The sequence below is a fragment of the Paramormyrops kingsleyae genome, chromosome 24, assembly GCF_048594095.1.
Source record: "Paramormyrops kingsleyae isolate MSU_618 chromosome 24, PKINGS_0.4, whole genome shotgun sequence".
NCBI classification, from domain to species: domain Eukaryota; kingdom Metazoa; phylum Chordata; class Actinopteri; order Osteoglossiformes; family Mormyridae; genus Paramormyrops; species Paramormyrops kingsleyae.
Window position 1 is genome coordinate 7380343 of NC_132820.1, and position 21977 is coordinate 7402319.

The window sequence follows — 21977 nt, forward strand, 5'->3', positions numbered from 1 at the left end:
ATATCAAATATATATTTATGCTGTCCTAATAGATCAGAATCGATATTCAGTATGTGAGGTAGCTGCTAAAGAGGACCGGTCGGTGTATATGTACCAGGACAGGAGATACCGTAACCGTATTCACCCCTCGACCTACAGTAGCAAGCGCAGCACCTTATTTTTTGCTAAGATGGAACCATCTCTGCACTTCCGAGGGGAGTTCCGACATTCCGATCTCTGCCATGACACTTGCAACGCATATCGACGTGCATATTTTTGAAATATCACGTAAAAACGAAACACGAGCCGGAGGAGTGAGCCGCGAGGTGAGTCCCGACGGGTTTCCGTAAGTATCCGTTTCGCGATGGTCTCTTCCGATCGAATGCCTCCCAACCCCCCCCCCCCCGCGCGCCCAGCACCCCGCGCGTGAAGTGTATGACGTCACTGTGGTTGTTTGGGTGAAGGAGGTAAACGGGCGACCGTGTGGATTTTCGCAAAAACACCGACTCGGGGGGCGGTTTTATGGTGAAGCGTGACATTTCGGCGCCCTGAACCATGTCCACGCCGGCCAGAAGACGACTCATGAGGGACTTTAAAAGGTAGCAGTCGCGAGTGTTTTTACACTATTGTGTTTTTACCCCCTCGTCCCAGCCGCTGTATTATTAGGCCTAAAGCTACCCAACTAGCTAACAAATAAGCGATATTAAAGTTCCGGCGCTTTGCGACGTGATGAATATCCTTTCTCTATATTTAGCTAATAAACTAACAACTTACTTAACACCTTTTAGACAGCGGTAAAAATAGAAAATACTGTCGTTCTTCTTAACCGCCGTGTATCCTAGCTAGTGTGTGTAGCGTCTTTAGAATGTTGCCTTGTCTGTTTTTTTTGGGGGCTAGTTTCAGTCCTAATTTAAGCAGGCAGCTATGCGGTGTTTGCTGTGGATGGGGAGTAATTAATATCCGCAAGATTAAGTCTAACGACGGGGACGTGTCTGATTAAACGATCACTTTGTCCCCGTCAGGATGGTTAATATTATTTTTAGGTAGATGAGCAGATTGGGTGCCAAAAACCATACATGTCATATTTCTCCGTGCAGTACAAACCTATGATGTCAGCTTCGTCTTAAGGGAAGTGTCATCTTATAATAATATATACCGCAAAGTAATATGTAAAAGACCGGTCGTGCTTGCTTGTTTTTAATTCTCCAATTTGTATGCGATAGCAAAGTCATTTATCCGCCAGTGATTACCTGTGAACTGTTTAATGCGGTGGGTTTACTTTATTTGGAAGATGTTGCACGTATATAGTGTAATGTCAGGGAATATTTCCGTCTGTAGGTCAATATTTCCAGTAATTAGCGCAACACGTAAATCTAAATGCAGCCCCTCTTTATACTTGTCGATAGCATGTGCTTGCGTGGAGAGGAATTCGACTCTTGTTCCTTGTCGTTTGCATCTTTTGCTTTATTCGTTTAGCTGCAATAAGCATACATTTTTATAACGAAAAGTTTATTGGCGGTTAAAGATCCTTGTGTTTACTGGCCGGTGTCTCTACTCCTGTAAAGTACTTTATATACTCTGGAATATGCCCTTCTGTCCCAGCAGAAACCCAGCTTATGACTTTATTGAAAAAATGTTCTCGTTTTGTTTTCAGGTCTTCTTTTTTATTTTTATTTTTATTTTTATTTCACCGGCTGTGGCATAGTCTAAGCCAGTGTTTCCCAAACCAGTCTTCAGGGCACACTGGACGGATCCACATTTTTACTTTATCCCAGTTCCTGGCACAACTGCAAGGTGTTTAGCGCTTCTGATTGCTTGGGTCACGTGTTCTGGGAACTGGGATAAAACAAAAATGTGGATCTGTCCAGTGTGCCCCCGGGACTGGTTTGGGAAACACTGGTCTGATGTAACAGAATTAATATTAATATTGGTTGAACCTTGTTTTCCAGCCTCTGGGAAACTGTAGGAATTTTGCAGAATGTAAGCTAAACACAGCACCTGCAGCGAGTGAGATTTTCAAAGACTTCATTTAGTAAGCAAGGTCAATATCACCTTCCTTGTTTCATATTCTAGATGAGCATGGCCTAAATGAGATTCTCGGTGGCTGTTGCATTTGTTTGTCAGGAGATTTTTTTTGGGGTGGGGGGAAGCTTGAGATGAATCGGAGAATCCAGCCGGAGGCAGATGGATAGGGGCTGTGTACTGTTGGCTAGCAGTGAACATTGGGTTGAGGCAGTCTGCGATCGATCGCTTGCCATTTCCCTCCCCATCATAACATTCGGGGCCTCTTTCTGATCCCTCTCCATCAGTTCTGTGCCGCAGGTCCCTCCCTGTGGCCCCCGGCCATTTAGGATTTATCATGAGTCAGTAAACTTCAATCATGTAGATCAGAATGTACAGGGTTTGTACAGTCATGAAATTCCTGTATATATATATATATATGAATTTATTTATTTAATCAACATTCGCAGTATAATCCTGTCTCTCTCAAGCGGTATCTTGACGATTCTTTACGCGTTACCCCTCGTTGTGAGTATGGAAGACCGTTGGGACAGAACACAAGAGAAATTATTTCTCCATGTCATTTTTTCCCCTCTGGACATCTTGACATGGCACTTTCCTACGGAGCGTTGGCATTGAAATACGCATTTAACAATCAGTGGTCACGTGCATCTTTAATCATTCTAATGGGCTTTTCATGACGTCTGAGGTTGCCGTGTCATTTATGTGTTGTACAGTACGATCCCAATAATAGCTTAATGAAGTCTAGTTAAGGATTAAGGCTGGGGAACGATAAGAATGGATTTGCTATGTTTGTTTGCAGGCTGCAGGAAGACCCTCCCACTGGAGTGAGTGGAGCTCCATCAGAAAATAACATCATGCTGTGGAACGCTGTTATTTTTGGGTGAGTGCTTAATCCGCCTTTGCCATTGCTCTGTTATCATGATAGAGGCAAGCTATGAGCAAGGCACGTGGTATCCACAAGGCCAGATTTCCCATTAATTTAGAAAGAGGGATGCACTTCCATCTCTATCAGTCACAGTAACGTTACTGTCAAGTTGCAGCCTGAAAATGCAATAATGCATGTGAGCCATTGCTAAATAAACACAGATGGAAATCAAGGTTTAATTGAGCAGCCTTTTCTGGACAGTGCAAGGGTGTCTCAGGGTCTGTAAATATAGGGGGTGTCTCAGGGGGGAGCCTTGATGACGTTTGAAGTCACTTTGGCTTCCGCTGAGAACGACTCGCAGGGTCGGAATCGGGACGGCACGGCGTCGGGCGAGTCGCTCCGGGGTCCTCGACGGGAGCGTTGTAGTCTCGTCCTCAATCGCCGAATCCATTACCCTCGTGCTGGAAAGGATACACGTCCACGCTCGGGTAGTTTTACGAGCCATGCCGAAGATGGCCTAATAATTCAGAATGTTCCTTATTCAGCATTACTAAATTCTGTATGAATTTGATAGTACTACATCAATACGTAGTGTGTTACAGGAGCTGGAAGTCTCTAGCTAAAGACGACGTACAGCTAACAGTGTATTCCTCTGTTTGTCTTGCAGGCCTATGGGGACTCCGTTTGAAGATGGTGAGTGCAGTAACTCAGCCGAATGAATGGCTGCATTGATAGTGATAACCCTAAGGAAAGTGTCACATGGATTCAGTCGATTCTTCACTTCTAATCTCTCTCCCCATCGCAATTGATGCCTGAGTGCAGGAAGCCGTGAAGACTTTGGGATCTGCTTCATTAATTAACAATCAGGCCTCCGCACTGTACTGAACACACATCCATAAAATCGCGGCCCATAATGATGTCATAATTTTTTTATGCTGCAGAGTGGGCTGTAATATTTGTGCAGGTTTCGCACATGTTATTAGCAAAGGGACCGAGTTTTGGTCTCAGTGAAGGACTGATTGTCCTTATATTGAACTTCTTGCTATTTAACCATTTTTACAGTTTTTTTTAACCTTTTAATTGTGTTTCTCTCTACAGGAACATTTAAGCTTGTGATAGAGTTTTCAGAAGAGTATCCAAACAAGCCTCCCACAGTTCGATTCATCTCTAAAATGTTCCATCCAAATGGTCAGTAATTCTTATTAGTGTGATAGTGTTTTAACACCCCCTTTAAACACTCCCTTTAATGGTAGTGCGTTTTTTTATTTTGCCAAAAATAATTACCTGGCTGATTTCAGGCTGTATATCTCCAGTGGTGCACAGTTTCAGTAGTATATGGAATACTATTTTTTTAAAATATATATATATAACTTGTAGCATTTGGAACGATTACCTAACGTATTAATATAAAAAGTCAATCAACATCTTTTTAGTAAACTGTTTCAAGTCCTCGCCTAGTACAATAAAACATATTGGTTATAATACATGTGTCTTCCAGTATTTTTAGTTTTTCAAAAATATTTAAGTGGTCAGTTGTGGTAGAGCTATGAATTTCTGAAAGGAAGTTCATGCGCGTTTTACACGCTCCTACAATGATTGTTACTATGAGAAAAGTCACCTGATGTGCCTTGGGGGTCAATGTGACCCCAGGGTAGGCGTGAGAGTTAAATGAATTTGTGATGATTAAGTCTGTTCAGAATGAACAGATTATGTACAAATGAACATATCTTCTGATCTAAAGTTTATGCAGATGGGAGTATATGTCTAGACATCCTCCAGAATCGATGGAGCCCCACGTACGATGTATCGTCTATCCTGACGTCCATCCAGGTCAGTCGCACTTCTGTCTTAATACCAGGTCTCTCAGTCTGTGTGTAAGGGAATCCATCTCCTCCCATTGGTGTCCCACTGAGCCCGATAGATGTTGCCTGTGTAGAAGCATGCAAAGATAATACTGAGGATCCAGATCGGATGTTTTTCAAATTGGTCACTCAGAACCAGAATTCACTTTATTGGCCAGTTTGTCTTGTATTGGTGCATGCATTCACAAATAATATGTACAGACGCTCCTCTACTTACGAACTCGCAACTTTCGAACTTTCAGACATATGAACTGCAAGTCCAAATTCTGCTCGTTGGGCTCCTGTTTCCTGTCTGCAACATAATTTTTTTTTTCTGCATGCATACTCCCAGCATCCTAGTTCTTTGTACTTGCGTATACCCTTAAAATGATGTTTAGTAATGACTTGCGAACATTTAAAGTTACGAACGGCCGTTCGGAACGTATCTCGTTCGTAAGTAGAGTTGCGTCTGTATAGCTAAAATAGATTTATGTATGATCGGTGGTGCAGATCAGTGCAGATTGCAGTCAGTAAATGGGTATTTACAAAATGTGCGATGTGTACAAGCCAGATTGATGTCGGCCACCTAGAAGTGTGCGCAGATACTGCTGAGAATCCTGACTGGATATTTTTCAAATCTTAAAATGTCATTACTGGGCTCCTCTGTTTTTGAGGATGATGGTTAGTTTTTCAGATGCTGTTTAAATACACCATGCCGTCGTCGTGGCTTCACTGGTGCTGTCACTAACCCTGCTACCAAGACCAAGCTGCTGATGATTAACTCCTCCCCTTATGCGAGACAGCGGACAGTATGTGTCTCAGCAGGTCAAAGGCCTATTCTTGCAATCAGAAGGTCGCCAGTTCGAGCCCCGGCCTCGGCAGAATAATCGCATGTTTGTTGGGTCCTGGAGCAAGGCCCTTAACCCCCCCCGAAATGTTACAGGGGTGCCGGGAAAATGGCCTGACCCTGGGCCCACCCCCCCCAAAGCTTCACTCTCACCTGTGTGTGTGTCTATGTCTCAAAGCAGAGCATTCCGGCATATGTAAAAAGAAGCATGCGAATGGCAAATGAATCTCTCTCTCTCTCTCTCTCTCAGTCCCTGTTGGATGAACCGAACCCTAACAGCCCAGCCAACAGCCAAGCTGCCCAGCTTTATCAAGAAAATAAACGGGAGTATGAGAAGAGAGTGTCGGCCATCGTGGAGCAGAGCTGGAGTGACCCTTAACGCCAGAATAAGCAGAATTAAAAAAAAAAAAAAACCACGTGCTTCTCATCACTGTTATCGAATCCAGTCTTTTATTTACCTCATCAAGAAAGGAAATCAATAACTGAAGAACTATTAAGTGCCACAAGTTTTAAAAAAAAAAATATGTAGGGACTTTTTCTTGCTTGCCAACTTGTTTGAAGAAACCAACCTCTTGAGGTTCGTGTTAAAATTTTTTTTTATTGCATGATGTGAAATAAGTTATTGCTAACAGAATTTGTAATATATCTTCTTTTTTTGTTGGTGGAGTTATGCTGTTAAAGTTCAGTTTCTAAGGAGCCTTTTTATTTTTAATTTTGAATTTTTTTTGTTTCCTGGTTTTAACAATTTTTCAGTTCAGAGTTCTTGTCCAGTTTATAGAATGGCAGCCATCTGCTTATTACTGAAAGAATGGCTATTTGCAGTTTTTAATTCCAACAATATCAGTGCTGTATAGCTTGTGCAAAAATGACATCATCTGCTACTGGTGATGGTAAGCCCCTGCAGCACTGGAATTTCACTGGCAGCATTCCACTGCAGAGGGAGGGTGTGATTGGCCAGGGTATGCTAGATGGCTGGCTCCGTCAGCGCCCCCTGCAGGTCTGTCATGCACACACAGGGTCTCAGCAGTTGAGCTTACAGCTCCTCCAGCTAGCATCTTTATAGGGGGTGGGGGGCAATCTGATTGGAAGACTGTTCGGTGGGTGGGGGCTGCATGCGTCATATGACGCAGACCCCTGAGAGCCTTTTGCAGGAAACAGAGTATCCCACAGGACAATGACAACGAGGTTGTATTAGATATTTAAAATTGGGGGAAGAATGAAAATGTAAAGCAGGTATCCACGATATCAAGCAGCATGCCTGGCATCTTATGTTGATTGTACTTTTGGAATAATTTTTTCCGTAATTAAAACTGGTGTATATAAATGACGTTAACTCACGCTGTTTCTGTGTGTCTGTCCAATGAGAGGAAATCGATACGAGCATCTGCATGGGCACGTGGGATTGCAAATGCGCAGTTCAAATCAGGTATTCCACAATCTGCGCCAAAAACAGAGCCGCAGAGCAGATTTTTCTTCCCCTCATATTAACAAATGCTGTCATTCTTCCTGCGTCTGCTCTGGGCAGTGTGTCACCTGTGAGCTTCCTGCAAACGCCGTCATTTATATTAAGATAAATATGACAATTACGTATATCCACAATAAGATTCTGGAAGTATGCGTTCTTGTGACTAAGCAATAAATGCTCTTCTTCGCTGAGGTGGCAGTTGGACTTGTGAACACGACCGATTTGTTACATCCTAGTAATAATTCACTAGTACTCAAGAGGACTGCAATGCTCTATTTTTCTCATTCCACACTCTCCTAGCGCTGCATTGTAAAAGCGAGGGATGTTTACATACTGCTTCCTTGCCCTTTTTATGAAGACAATAACAAAATTGGCCAGGCAATGAGCAGGAGAATTGTTGTGGTAGAGTGCACTTGTAGCCAACGTTACTATTGAGCAGAAGGCCGCCTTCACGATCGAGAACGCAGAACCAACAATGCGGCTTATTAAATGTCAGCAATGTTGATACAGGTCTGCGTTCTCATGGCAGGTGTGCACGGAGGGTCTGTGTCATAGTCTATGTAAGAATTAATTCACTCTGTATTTTTATATGAACAACCACGTATACCTTGGTCACTACACATTTGGCATACGCATTCATACCGAAAGACATTATTTTCACGTTTACAACCCGATTAGTATAACTACTTTCTTCTGCCAAGGATTAAACACTTCCAGTTAGTTTCTGTTAATTGTAAATTGTGTTCTATGTCTGGAATTTTAAGTAACTTTAGTTATAATTAGGATGATTACATTTTTTATAGGGTATTGACTTACTACTGTGATTTGCCTGGCTGGCACTACGTGGTTATAAGATATTCTGACCAATCGGATTTGAGAGTTTAACAGCACTGTGGTTTAAGTGCCTATTACTGAGGGCCTGTTCACACAGCTGTGGACTCTTGGATCTTGGGGGGAGCAGGGACCTTCTCCTGGCTGTTGAAGTGCCATCCTGAGTTTACGGCTCAGATGAAATCAGGTCTGTCTGTCCAAGAGCTCGTCCAGTAATCCAGGTGGCTGAGACCACTGGCAAGACATTTTGTTCGGTCGAGACGAGTCGATCCCCGACCCCACTTGAAAAATCACGCCGCTTAGCGTCGCGCGTCTGTTAAAGCCGCCACTTTCACCGGCACCGGGGCTGTGAATCAGCTCCCATCCATCGGCAGTCACTCATAATCGCATCCGACTGCGTCCAAGTGGCCTGGCTGGTCGAGTTGTTTCCCCGACTCTGTAATTTCAGTCGTTTGATGAAGTGCTGCCAGGAAGCTGCAGCCTGGAACTGGGCACCGTTCCGCTACACCGTTCCGCCCGGCCGCTGCCTTCTATGCCGCGCACATATGGTACACTACCCTACTTTTTACCACCCTCTGAAAAAAAAGAAACAAATTTCCGAAAAAAGGCTATACATTTTCACCACTGCGACTCCCCGTCCGCATCCTCCGGCGCTCGTGCGGGGAACATCATCAGCAGAGGGGCATGCAGACCCTTGGGATATCGGAGTTTCCCGCACACGTTCTGCAGGGGGGGAGCGTGTGTGCCAGTGGCGGGGGCGGGGGGGGGCACGTGTCTGATGCTAGAGAATGGCCAGTGCTCAAAGACACTACTGGAGATACAGGCCTGCAGCAAGTTGACTTGGAGACTTTTGCCTGTGGTGCTGTTTTAATAGCTCCCCCAGGACGGGTTTCTGTTAGCAAGTCTTTCACAGCTTTTCCCACTCGCTGCGTCTTCTCAGACGGTCACGCAGGGCGTCTTGCGGCAGGCTGTGCACGCACAACGTGTCAAAATTCCATAACCTGAACCACATGGGTATGAAATCAACTTGCCGTGATATCAAGGCCATTGAAGGGTATCTGCTTCCCTAAATGCAAAGTGGTTCTGATGGAGGGACCAGCAGAAGTGTCTGTCACCACTCAAGCCACGCACTTGTGTGGGGTCCCCAAGATTGGTAAGGGCCCCTTGTTCGCCACAAACAGTCACAGCACTAAATAATAAATATACACTCTTTATTCAGAGACTGCATGATGTGCTAACCATGTAGCTAGCTATTATCTTCTGACTTTTCTTGCTAGCTATTTATCTTGTTTTTTGAAATGCCGGGAGAGGGGCGGTTACTTTTTGGGTGGGGCCCCAAAAGTAAAAAACCTGGCCCCGGAATGGAGGACATTATACCTACAGAACCAGTAGGTCAGGGATCTCCAATAACCCTCAAAGTACAGTGGAAGTCTGTAAGGAGGACAGAATTTCTTCCTGGTACGTAACATGAGTTGATCTGCGCTTTACTCATATCATAATCCTAAATGTGAGTGTCCGTTTCATTTGCGTGATCTCAGAGGTGGAAAGTTCAGGTTCCGAAAGTACAAATCCAGACCAAGATTTCGTTTTAACCAGCCAGTTCAATATAAAAACTCATATTCACAGAGTACTCAACTGGTTGGTTGAAACAAAATCTTGGTCTGGATTTTTACTTTCTGGACCTCTGCGTAATCTTTACTAATCGAAAGAAATTTGTGCTGAAGAGCAAGGCAAGCCTCTTACTGGGAAGCAACATAAAATGTGAAGTACCACACCTACCAAATTGTTTCAATAATAATTGCATATCAGGGAGTTTAATCTTTATTTCTAGGAATTTGAGTTACATGAACTGTTAGATGAACTGTATCTCCACCCTGATCCAATCCATCCCTGGAATCAACTTCTAAACTCTGCTGAAGATACGGCATAATTAATCTCATATTTCATATTTCTCATAATTAATCTCATGTTTCTCATATCAAAGACCACAACAAGGCCATTTAAGAATGAATCTGCTGCTGTTTTGGACAATTTCGTGTTGCCATAGCGTTTGATAGTCAGCCTAATATCGGCAAAAGTCAGAATTAGTGAAGCCTAGCTGGTTCTGATTGGTTTAATTACATCAGTAGATATAAATACAGCCAGCTGGCCAGTTTACGGAAGAGTATGTGTTTTTTTTTTTTAAAGAGTGAGTGTTAAGGACTATGTGTGCATGACATGGTCTGCATAGGCGTTCGTGGGAGATAAGTTTTAAATAGCTCCATCACTGCTCTTTGTGCTGCAGCTATTTAAGGTTGCTATATTCTATTGATCCAAAAAAGTTTGCACCAGGAAGGAGAAAATGATAAGCTTACTTTAGTAGTTTAAAGATGCAACCCACCAAATTATGTAACTGGACTTAAGGCTAATATACATAAACAGTCTTCATTGTTTGGGTGAAATGTTGGTTTCATAAGCCAGTTCAAATTTTAGCCCCTGTGCATTAAACTCCAATAAATAATAAAATGCAGCAATAAAAAAAAATAAAGCCAATATTTCCTACCATAAGGTTTGTGGAAAAGAGATCTTGGACTGTCAATCATTTCCTGGTTGAGTTTGTTTTTGCTGTGTTGAGCCTGGGGACGTGGTATGGAAATGAAAGCTAATGAAGTAAGATTACCAGGTCAGCTCAGGCCAATAATCATGAAATTTATACAAATTGTGAAGGTTTTCAGTATTCAGACCAATAACTGTCACAGGGTCTTATTAAAAGCCTCTCCTGACATTGATCTAGACAGACTGTGCTTATTAAACCAACAGCTCTTCAGTCTGCAGACTTGGTTTTGTTTGTGAATGAAACCATATTTGTCTGTATTTCATATATTCTTTCATAATTCAGAATAGTGGTGCCTCGGTTTGAATGTTCAAGTTGTTCTTTGTGATTCCACAAAGGTGAGGCCTGCATCCAAATTAACCTTAAAGGAGAGTTGCATTTTATAATATCGTCCTGCAGAGGGTGCTGTTGCCCCACAGGTTTCCCCTTTGACGCTACCGGAAATTCCAACAGGGCTCTGGCTGCCTTGCCCAGACTGGTGTGCAATTGATGCACTTGAGGGCTCCTGGCGAATGTCCTACTTGCAGATCATCGTGATGACTGAATCAACATCATTATTTTCCTGCCCATGGATAACCCCGGATCGAAGGCTCGGGAACGGGATATGGCAGCGAGCGAGAGGGAAGCACGAGGGCCCCAGATATAGAGAAAACTAAAGATAGAACGGAAATTTCCAGATTGCATCAGCTGACGTGATGAAAGTTACTGTCCTACCAGCAGATCAAGTCAAGGATTTTCTCCCATCCACTATATGTATCTATACATCTGCTTGCTCGATTCAACTAGCTTTACTGACGTTGCACACACACAAACTGTATTGTCAAAACGCGAAGAGTGATACTAAGTCAACCACTGGAGATATTTTTTTTTACTATATTAGCAAACAGATATTACGTAAGGATTATGCATTATACATTTTTAGATGTATGGGTGTTGATGCCAAGAACAACCATACATGCAGCGGTGAAATTTAATCAAATTAATCAACACCATTCCGACCAATAAGATTCAAGAATTCAGCAGCGCTGTGATATACAGCTTATTAATGAGTGTGAGTCTGTTATTAGTGTCTGTTAGCGTTCCCCTCACATAGATATTGGTGCAGGACAATGGCACAGTCACCTGCTTTGTAACTCAGCTCCTCACAACATTCTGTCAGATCCCGTTGACTGGGAACCGTAGCAAACGATGCGATTCTGTTTATATGGGCTACATGCACAAGGGCTCTACACAATAAACATCTAGGTAAAGAAATATGAAGTGTCGTGCTACTTCCTACATAGAAATGACCTGGAATATTGGACAGTTCTAGAACAAGCGTGTTGAGATTGATACCAAAAAATCAAAAATCTGACAGCTGTGGTATGTAAATGCATGTGGTTCTGGCCATTGTTCAATTGTTCAATTCAAATCTGTCATTCGTTTTTGTTTGTGAAATCGCTATGTTTCCCAGATCTGTCTTGTCCTCTATTTTTTTTTCTTGTTCCCTCATTTTAAGTGAATTTACAAGGCATGGATTTTCAAATATAAACCAAAAATAAGGTCTGAAAATAGAGAACTAACATGCAAACAGTTCTGGTCCACTAAACAAAATGGCAGCTCAATTTTTTTATTCGTTTTTTTATTATTTCGGACCGGGAACCTCAAAGAGATTTATTATTTATGAAAGTTTGAATTAAAAAAAATACTATCAACATAAGATTAGATAGAAATGAATGTGGACAATTACGTCACTTCCAAATGCAGTTTTTGTGTCATATTCCCGTAGCGTTGAAGGACACGTCATTCTCAATGCCTTCACTGAGTTTTACAGTGCGTAATGGTGTCCTAACAGTCGCTTCGTCTGCTTGGAGGTTGCCCCCACGCTTTATTGACATTGTCCATCAATGGCGGCAGATCTCTTACATAAACGCGTATCGATTTGCTGGGGAGTTTGAAGAATGGGGACGAGAGGCCGACCATAGCTGCCACCGAATTTGTGTCTCAGTTTCGTTCCTGAACTTGTAGTCACGTCCTTCTTATGGTGTCTACATGTCAGCGACATCGACGCAAAGCTGACCTGTTCTGATCACGATAACAGACGGGGCTTTGCGCTTAATTAGGCTACTATCCGTGTACGTGCTGCTGTGTATTCCGCGGCTTCTCATTGGAATTCAATGCGATCTGCAGTGACCATCTCCACTATGAATAATTGTGGATGCCGCTTTGACATAACAGGGACATCCGGATCAATAGGATACTAGAGTTCCTCTATAGCGGGCGTCAGCGAAAAAGAAAAAAATGAATGGGCGCATGAAAATCCAATCTGTGTTGTTTGCAAAACAATTTGGTCATAACGCACAAACTTTGGGAATCAGTGATAGGAGATTTGCGTTGGCGCATGAGCAACATTCATTTAAAAAATGAATTAAAAAAACATAAAATCCAACTTCGATAAAGTAAAGAAATACAGAATGGAACTATTCTGAATCTCAGGTTTGTATCTTTGGATGGGAGTTTTGAACAATTTGAGAAAAGAACGGTTTTGACAAACAAAAATGTATTTGAATGCAGAAAATAGCCTACGCATACATTCCCTGAATAATGTATATCTGTTGTGTATTTTAGCCTGTAACTTGTATATATTTAGTGTGGTATGGGAGTCTCTATTATAAATCTCGTTAAATTTCATTGTTATTTGAATTAAGGGAGTCATTCCAACATAATATGCAGGATGCTTCCAAAACATGTATTTTTATTCCATAGCGGAACCGTTAACAAAAGCAATTGCCTCTTTCATGCAACTAACAATAAACCATCACTAAGCTACATTCGGTATGAAAATATACTCAATAACAGGATGGCCACAGCACATATAATAATACCTTTATCTTGTGCAACCTTACGTTTGGTTGGAGTGATTCTGCTGTGGGCAACTGGGCGCACGCATTGGAGTTATTGACGTTTGGGGCACACGCTGTCCCTGCCTGAGCAGGATAATTATCCCTATCAGAGAGACCCAGGAAGGGGGGGGGGGGGGCAGCGAGGCAATAAAGAAAGTTGAGTAGTTTCCAGCTCCGTCTTTCCTTTGGGTCCTGCGGGAGAGGCAGCGCATCTGGAACCGACACTAAATCTGGGCACGACGCTGCAGGTTGTTTAGCTTACCGAGCTAATTAGAATATATTTTGATTTCAGCTGTTACCTGGAATTTTACTGCATTTGCCTTTATGTCCTTAACATCTACATGGTATGTCAATTCAGAAACGATTTCTCCTATCATCCATTGACGTAAATGATTCGGACACAGCTGCTGAAAATGGGTATATAGTGTGTTTTATGTCATTGTTGAAAGGCTGGTGCGTTTCATTCATTAATTTGCTGTCAGTGTAATTTTGTTGTGGCACACGTGTGTGTGTGTGTGTGTGTGTGTGCGCTGAAAAATGGGAAACAGTGCTAAGCTGATATGTGAAACTTCTAACATCCAAAAGGCCTATTCAAGGGTATATTCAGTATTCTGAAATATAGACTATCTCAGTTGTGTTTGCCATAAATTAACAATACTGTAAATCAACTTAAATACTTTTAGAAATGCGGCATTTCAAAGGGTTTACTTATAATAATAATAAGTTTTAAAGACAGAGCTGTAGATCGACGAGTAAACACAATTGTGTTCTTGGTCTCTTTATTTTCGTAATGTTGACTGGATGATGACAGACAGGTTTGCCCAGATTCCCCTGAGCAACAATGACTCCCACGGGGCACGGCAGAAGCGTCTTCCGGAGACCCCCGCGACGCCAGGTGCCAGTGAGCAAGGACCGCAGCCCGGTGCCGGTAGCGGATCCCCGGCGCGCGGTCGGCTGTGACGCGTCTCCGCAGGAAGTTGTGGCCGGAAGCGACGCCTGGGAGAAGCCCAGCGATGCGGTCGTGGACGAGCTGCCTCCGGGGAAGCAGCAGCTGATGGAGAAGTTCTTCAGCCCAGTGCGGAGTGCCGGAGGAGGCACGGGCAAGAAGGGTTCAGAAGGAAAGCCAGCAGAGAAGGATGCTCACCAGCGCCACCGTCAGCAAAGGGAGCACCAGCACCCACACCATTACAACCAGCAGGGGGCGCAGTTGACAAAGAATAAGCAAAATCGTAGGTAGGTTCACTGAGCAGAAAGTGTATAGGATTCAGAAGCTTCAGCCTGTTCAGGTCTTCAGCTATCTACCTGTCAGATGTAACATCGCAGGATGGGTGACCCAGAAGACCGAGAATGCTGCAGTCAACTCAACAATAAACCATTTATATGTGTTTAGAAACTCTGGTACATTCTGCTGGTAGGACAGTGTATTCTTATTGTACTCAATTTCCAGCAAAATACTTTTGACTTTGGGTACAGTTCCCAGTAGGTATTGTGCTTTTCCAAGAGAATCAATGTTCGCATGCCTTTTTATAGAGTATAATAAATTATTTTTAATCCTCATTAACATCAATCAATAGTCCATATGTATTCACTAGTGTCCATATTTCGCTGCATTTTTGCAAGGATAAATGTAGGCGTGAGTTATAGCTATAAGAAGTGTTCCTAGAGAGGTGAACATAAATTACTTGATAACAATGCAATATTAAACCTATTCTGAATGCAATTTACCCTAGAAAATCTGGCTGCGGTTACCAAATGATCATCGAGTTATTTTATTCATACTGCCAGCCGTTGGGGGGAGGGGGGGGGGCAGTAATTCTGATGACTTGCCAGTGCTTATTAGCTGTTGCCAGATTCAGCCTTGGAGCCATTCAGACTGGGAGGGTAAATCTCTCAACGTGCTGCCAGTCCTGCAGAGGTAATATCGGTTACCAATTTACTGAGTGATTTTACCTTGCATGTAAAATTTCAGTGGCTTATCTGGAAACAGTGCATACACTCTGAAGCCTTCCCCATGTCTGTAAAGAGAATGCAGAATCCATTGGCAGAGTGTAAGTTTGATTTCTTTGTACGTGCAGCGTGGCTCGGCGGGTAGCATTGTTTGCTAACGTGGCCAGAGCTTTTGGTGCAACGCCGGGCCAAATTCTCTGCGTGTCGCGTTCGCCTGTCCCCCTCTGCTTCCTCTGGATGCCCCAGTTCCTTGTTTTCCTCTAAATTGATCTTACAGCGCGTTCTCTGCGCACCCTGGCATCCCGGCCAGGATGCAGCTCCATGCTATTTGGGATTAGCTCCAGGCCCAAATGTAACTCAGCGCAGGATAAGCAGCGATAGTAAATGGATTTATGGGAGATCAGGGAAGGTGTTGTTGGGCCGGCAGTATAGATGTGATGAGTTTAATTAATTCCGTCCATCCATTTTCTAAACTGTCCAGTACAGGGTCATGGGGTGGGGGGCCTGGAACTTGTCCTAGTGCATTATACTCCTTATTATTAAGACTGAATTGTGTGTTTCAACCCCCCCCCCCCCCCGAAAGCCATCAAAGTAGAAGTACCTCGTAGATGGAAAGAAGACCTAAGAATCTAAATATTCCGAGCATTAAAACAAAGTAATTGGACTGGGCTGAATTAATGAATTCAGTCTTATAATTATAATATAGAGGCTAATACAAGGTAAGTGACTGATTCTTTTTTAGCTAATCTAGCATTCAGGGCAGATGCCTGCCAATCACGGCGTCTGAAAGTCAAAGCAGTGCTTCTGAAGTGCCGTGTATTCACTGCGAATTCACTGAAGACAATGAAGCGATGCAGCCAATGTGGTGAGTCTTTGTAGGTTTTATGTATGTATGTTTAAGGCTGCAGAGAGCAATCAGGGATGCACTACGGGAGAATATGAAAGGCCTGGTTTTATTCTAACGTAATTTCTGTAGTTATAGCACGACAGTGGGCAACAACCGCCGTCCTCATCATCACCATGGCTACCACAGCACAGACCATCGTAATGGACACTTGCATCATCCTCACTGTGACCACCGTCATTGCCATTATCACCAGCAACGACGTAGCACCAATGGAACACCTCATGCATCGGGCCCAGATTCCTCTACTTCCTCTGGTTCTTCGTCATCTTCCTCTTCCTCCTCTTCTTCATCTTCCACCTGGTCTTCTGAGTCCAGCCTGGAAAATGAGACCTTCCTGGCGGACAGGAAACAGAATCTATACCGGCCGCAGCAGTCACGGTCCTGCACCGACATCTCCAGTGGCAGAAGGGACTTCGAGGATGAGGAAGAGGACACCAAGCCCTTACTTGAGGATGATAGTCATCTATACAAGTCTCTCAGCCTTGAACGTAACCCGGCCTCCCGCAATACCGTAGATGGACGGAGGCGGGCAGAAAAGCCCAAGAGAGCCGGTTCTTCCAACCTGTTCCCCACTAAGGGTATTCTGAAGAACCGACAAGGACCAGGAAGTGGATTGGCAAGTGCAGGCAACTTCCGCAAAGCTAAATCCATGGAAGCCCTGTCCCACAAAGGCGAGAGGGCAGGAACAGGGACAAGGTCTTGGAGTGAAGGACTAGGCAAGCCTAAGATGGGCCCAAGTGACGTGGAGAGGAGGAAAGAGGAGGCCAGACAGAACTTGGTCAAAGAGAAGCTTCAGTTCTCTGCCTTCCTGAATGAGATAACCAGACGGGTCCTCAGCCCGTCCCGGCTCAGCTCCCTGGGCGTCGTAGGCAGCAGCCGGCCGAACAGCCCAGGCCAGAACTCTCTGAGGTACCCTGAAGAGGAGAGCAAGAGGCTTGAGGGAAAGATGGATAAAGGGAAGTTGGGATGGCTGTGGGGGTGTCCCGATAGTCTGGGCTCTGAGGCCTCCAGCATCCAATCCCTCTGCACCAGGCGCCCCCAGATCACCAGGCATCAGGACCCGAACCTCCCTCATCCCCACCACCGCTCCCCTGCTGCTGGCTCCTCCCCCAACCCCCGCCACAGCCCAGGAGGCCACACCCCTGAATACCACAGTGACACCAGCACCAGCCCCGAAAACAGCCTCCGCCTAGGACAAGGGCTGAGTAGTGGATGTGGTGTGCAGTTCCAGGTTGGCTCTAAGACCCAGCTAACAGACGGGACCAGCACCAGCCCGGAGCTGAGCCCCCACCTGCCAAGACCCTCCCCCCGACAACCTCCCTCCCACCATCAGCCACACAATCCCCCCCCGCAAGCACACCACCACCAAAGGGCTCAGTATAACCCTTCTCGCCAGCCCCCCCGCTCTACACCAGGACTCCTGGTCTCCCCCCACCTGGAAGCTCCAACAGCAGCCCAAGGGCTGGAGATACGCTCCAGTCAGTCCAGTTCCTCTCAGAACACCACCAGCTCCAGTTCTAGGGAAAAACATTTATGTGATAGCAACACTACCCAGGGCCTCAAGGTCAGTGGAGAGGAACTCCAGGGAGGGGGAGGGGGGCATTTAGATGTGGTTAATTATGTACACCAAAGTCCATATCTATACCCCTGGTTCGGTTCGGCCATTCACTAAATGATATAAGTAATTTGTATTATGCGTGCCATTTTCAACTATAAAATGTATGATTGAATTTCTTGATGTGAATGCTCGCCTGAAAATCCATGACGGCCCCGACTGCTTCGTTTTCAGGAAGAAATGTCTGAGGCTGACAGAATTCGGTGAGTTTCCTTCAACATCTTTCAGCTTCTCCTTGAACATTAATAGCCGTCGGTGTATTGTGACAGCGCCTCCAAAACTGTAGGAATTATACTGCATACAGAGAAATGTATAAGGTATTATATAAAGCGTTCGTTTCTATTAAATGCCCCATACTCCTTCCCGTATGGGCCTCCCGGATTTCATTCTGTTTTTCCAGGTTCTTGCAGGATCAGAACAAAGATGTGCAGCAGAGCCTGCTGCGGACGTCTCTGCGCATGGAGCGCATGGGGGCGGAGTTTAAGAATAACTATCAACAGCTGGAGGCGGAGCTTCAGAGGACCCGCATGGAACTCACCAGCCTGCAGGACAAGTTCGAGAGGTTAGGGTTAGGGTTAGGGTTAGGATTAGGGTTAGGTTATGTGGGCGCCAGTGCCCCATCCATTCAAACACAGCGTCCATCAACGCAGGAACAACTGAACACTGATATCTGACAAAACTAAATGAACTCTGCTCATAAAGATGAGCCCTGTGATCAAGTTCTTCCTCCCTTCTTCTGTCACAGTCACTCATTATGTTCTTGTTTCTCCCTTTATCTTCCCAGACAACAGGATAATTACTCCTCGACTCAACAGGCCAATAACCTACTGGAGCACAAGCTCTGTTCAGTGGTGAGCCCTAGGTCTCGTGAGCCAAGGGTCTGCTTAAGATGTTTAACCTTCCATAGCTGCATAATGCCATCGTTGCAGAAGACGTTCCACACATGGTAGAAAGACAAATGGCACATATAAGCAGAATGTGAGTGGTAGCGATAGTTACAGAGATGGTGTCCAGCCAACATATCTCTCATCATCCGGGCCAAGAATGAACACCTCAGAGGGTTCAGAACTTCCACAACAGCAGTTTATATCGGAGGTGGAGACAGCTGCTCCCATTCCCACAATGCATCAGTGCTGAAATCAGTTTTGCTTGCTGCTCCGGTCTCCTTTGGCAAACCGCCAGGTTCAGGACATGGACGGGGAGCGCAAACGTTTGAACCAGCGCATCTCAGAGCTGACGGAGGAGCTGTCCATCGCGAAGAGCACCATCCAAACCTTGGAGAATATTAACCTGAGAACTCCCCCCTCGGTATACATATACGTTGCATAAACACATATGTTTGGTGTAGTTCTGTATGTGTGTTGTATGTAAAGCAGTTCGCTAGGCAACTGGGGGCCAGAATGGCCCTTGGGAATTATGACCCGTGCATTACTGTGAACTTGGAATTATGAACAGTGCATTATTCTCTCAATATTTCAGTTATTTGACATAATTCTCATTCTTTGCCGCCTGTTTTGTTGTCAAATCCAACTGAATGCCAAATTTACAAAACCTAGTCAGTCCACGGGATACATTTTCCAGAAAGTTTCTGTGGTCCTGCATTGAGTTTTGGAAATTTAATGAAAGTTTTCCCTGGAAGATAGGTCTGGAATACGGACAGTGGCTTAGAAGCAGGCTGGGGTAAAAAGTAGGGTCGACCTGCTGACTGAGTGAGTTTCTGTCCCACTACTGAAGCCTGATTTTAGTTCACCGGCCGTCTCAGCACAAAAACAACAAAAGCAGTGAGTTTTGGAAATTAGCCAATAAAACCAGTAAAAAAAGAATTAAAAAAAACATTTAGCTGAAAGGAACAGCGAGGATAAAATACATAAGGGCAAAGTACAGGAAGTATGACTAGTGTGTTTGAATTGCTTTCATCTAATATATCACACAGCATACAGGTCCTTATAACTTACCTGTTTAGCTAATTTTATCTGTATCATTGTGGAAGCGGCGACGGACGTTATCGAGTTAAAGGTTTCAATACCTCAAAGCCGTCAATGTCACTTAGGAGCAACTGGCTGTTTATTGCTGCAGGCTTGGTTTTGCTCTGTAAATTGAAAAAAGATTAGTTTGAATCCATAACCACATATTAAAACAGGATATATGCAGAATGTAAGCTTTTTAATTTTGGGGGGAATTCTTTGTGCCTAGAATCGTGTTACAGACGCTGGAAAATATCTGCAGTACAGCTGAAAAATCTCCTTAAACATTTGTTGCGATCTTATTTTAAAACAGCTGCATTTCCTTCTCATCAGGTCCCCTCTGTGCTGCAGGAAGCTCTGAAGAAACACCTTCAGGCGGAGGAGGCCGCCACTCGGTTCCTCCCCCATGTGGCACCCCCTCCCGCTCAGTTCATGGACAGTGAGCATTTTAACAAGCCTTCACTGACGGGTGATGCCCAATCGCTGGGGGCGGTGCCTGAGGAGGAAGACTCCGATTGGTCAGAAGCTACAGAGGTGTGGCTATGTGGACCAAAGGGGTCGAACAAGGGTCACTATGGCCTTACAGCCTGGAAGAAAGACCAGTGGGCGGAGGGGGGTATGGAGAGTGAGTCAGGGGGCAAGGAGGCTGTCAGTCGGCCCCCTCCCTGCTCCTTCCAGATACCTCACCTTCAGTTGACTGTGCATCCTGAAACACCACCGGCGTCCATCACTGAAATCAACTTCGCTCAATTCAAGGGCTTCCCAGAGAGGCCAGCAGGGGGCAGCACAGGGTCCGCGGGTGCCGGCAAGCTGGGCTCCCCCATCCGCATCCTGTCGGCCAGCCTTGAGGAAATCCACTCCACCAGCACTCAACTCTGAGGCCCCAAGTCAAACCAGGAACAGAACTCAGCTTTGTAGCGGCACACAAGCCCGATTCTGCAGAAGAAAAAACGCGAAAAACAGTTAATGTGATACTGGGCATCGTTTTTATAACACTCGTTGGCAGAGGCGGACAGTTCAGGTCCAGAAAGTAAAAATCCAGACAAAGATTTTGTTTCAACCAACCAGTTGAGTATTTAGAGTCACATTCACAGAGTGCTCACCTGGATTGTTGAAACAAAATCTTGGTCTGGATTTTTACTTTCTGGACCTGAACTATCCGCCTCTGCCCATTAGAGATTAATAAGGTCGGGATGAAGGACTACTGGACAAGGACTCTCCAGGACATGTTTGAGGGCTTGGTATAGGTCTGTCAGATACCATCAGTGATTTACTTCTCCTCCACGGAGACTGATCTCTTTGGTATCTGTACCTGCTTAATATGTCTTTACTGGCCCTCACTTGCACATATACTCTCTTTTCTGAGTAAAAAATTGCCTGAATTTCTCAGTTACAAACCAGAGCAGTATTACATCTATTTGCATAACTGCTTAGTCAGGACAGGGTGATTCTGGAGCCTGTTCCAGAAGCACAGGACACCCGGCAGGGGGTATCCTGGACAGGATGACCAGTGACACATCCTTCTATCCACATTCAAGCTGCTTATCGTGCCCAGGGTCATGGAACATCTTGGAAGCTATCCCAGGAAGGAAAGGACACAAAGCAAGGAAACACCTTAGTCCAGGGCTTCCCAACCCAGACAGTCCACATTTTTGCTCCCTCCCAGCTCCCCAACCCAGTCCTCAGGAACCGCCACACAGTGCATATTTTTGCTCCTTCCCAGTTCCCTGCCAGACAGTCCATGTTTTTGCTCCCTATCAGCTCCCTGCCAGACAGTCCACATTTCATTATTATTATTATTGTGCAAAAACATGGACTGTCTGGCAGGGAGCTTGGAGGGAGCAAAAATGTGGCCTGTCTGTAGGTCCCTGAGGACCAGGTTGGAAAACAAAATAAAAAATGCAAAACACTCGCAGCGATCTATATATGCAGTAGTAATGACAGCACAACTATAAAGCACTGTATAACAGTCTCACCACTGCCCCCGGAGCATCCAGAAGGTGTTGCGGTGTTCATCCTCCGACAGGAGTGCTGAAAGTTTGTCTCCTGAGCTTCTAAGCTGCTTTACACCACAGACAGTTGGTTTCTCTCCGAAAGGCGGAGTGAAATAAAACTGTGACTTTGCGCTTCAACGCTTCCAGCTCAACCTCAGAAACCTCCCCCGCCAGCGGACCAGAACTGTTCGCCGTCCTACACCCAGCCACCAGAAGAAAAAA

The 21977-nt window shown here is 44.8% G+C and overlaps 2 protein-coding genes across 2 annotated transcripts; both read left to right on the forward strand.

Annotated features, from left to right (window-relative positions):
- The first annotated feature begins 400 nt into the window (after positions 1–400).
- Positions 401–6890, forward strand: ube2b (ubiquitin-conjugating enzyme E2B (RAD6 homolog)). The gene is made up of 6 exons (XM_023803444.2): positions 401–578; positions 2804–2884; positions 3537–3562; positions 3968–4057; positions 4611–4699; positions 5808–6890. Exons 1-6 carry the CDS (start codon positions 535–537, stop codon positions 5934–5936), a joined length of 459 nt encoding a protein of 152 aa, XP_023659212.1. The 5' UTR covers positions 401–534; the 3' UTR covers positions 5937–6890.
- Positions 6891–14169: 7279 nt separating this feature from the next.
- LOC111839574 (uncharacterized) lies at positions 14170–20777 on the forward strand. Its single transcript, XM_023803635.2, has 7 exons — positions 14170–14561; positions 16252–17746; positions 17972–18000; positions 18198–18359; positions 18582–18648; positions 18980–19105; positions 20095–20777. The coding sequence occupies exons 1-7, from the start codon at positions 14170–14172 to the stop codon at positions 20638–20640; spliced, it is 2817 nt and encodes a 938-aa protein (XP_023659403.2). The 3' UTR covers positions 20641–20777.
- The last annotated feature ends 1200 nt before the right edge of the window (positions 20778–21977 follow it).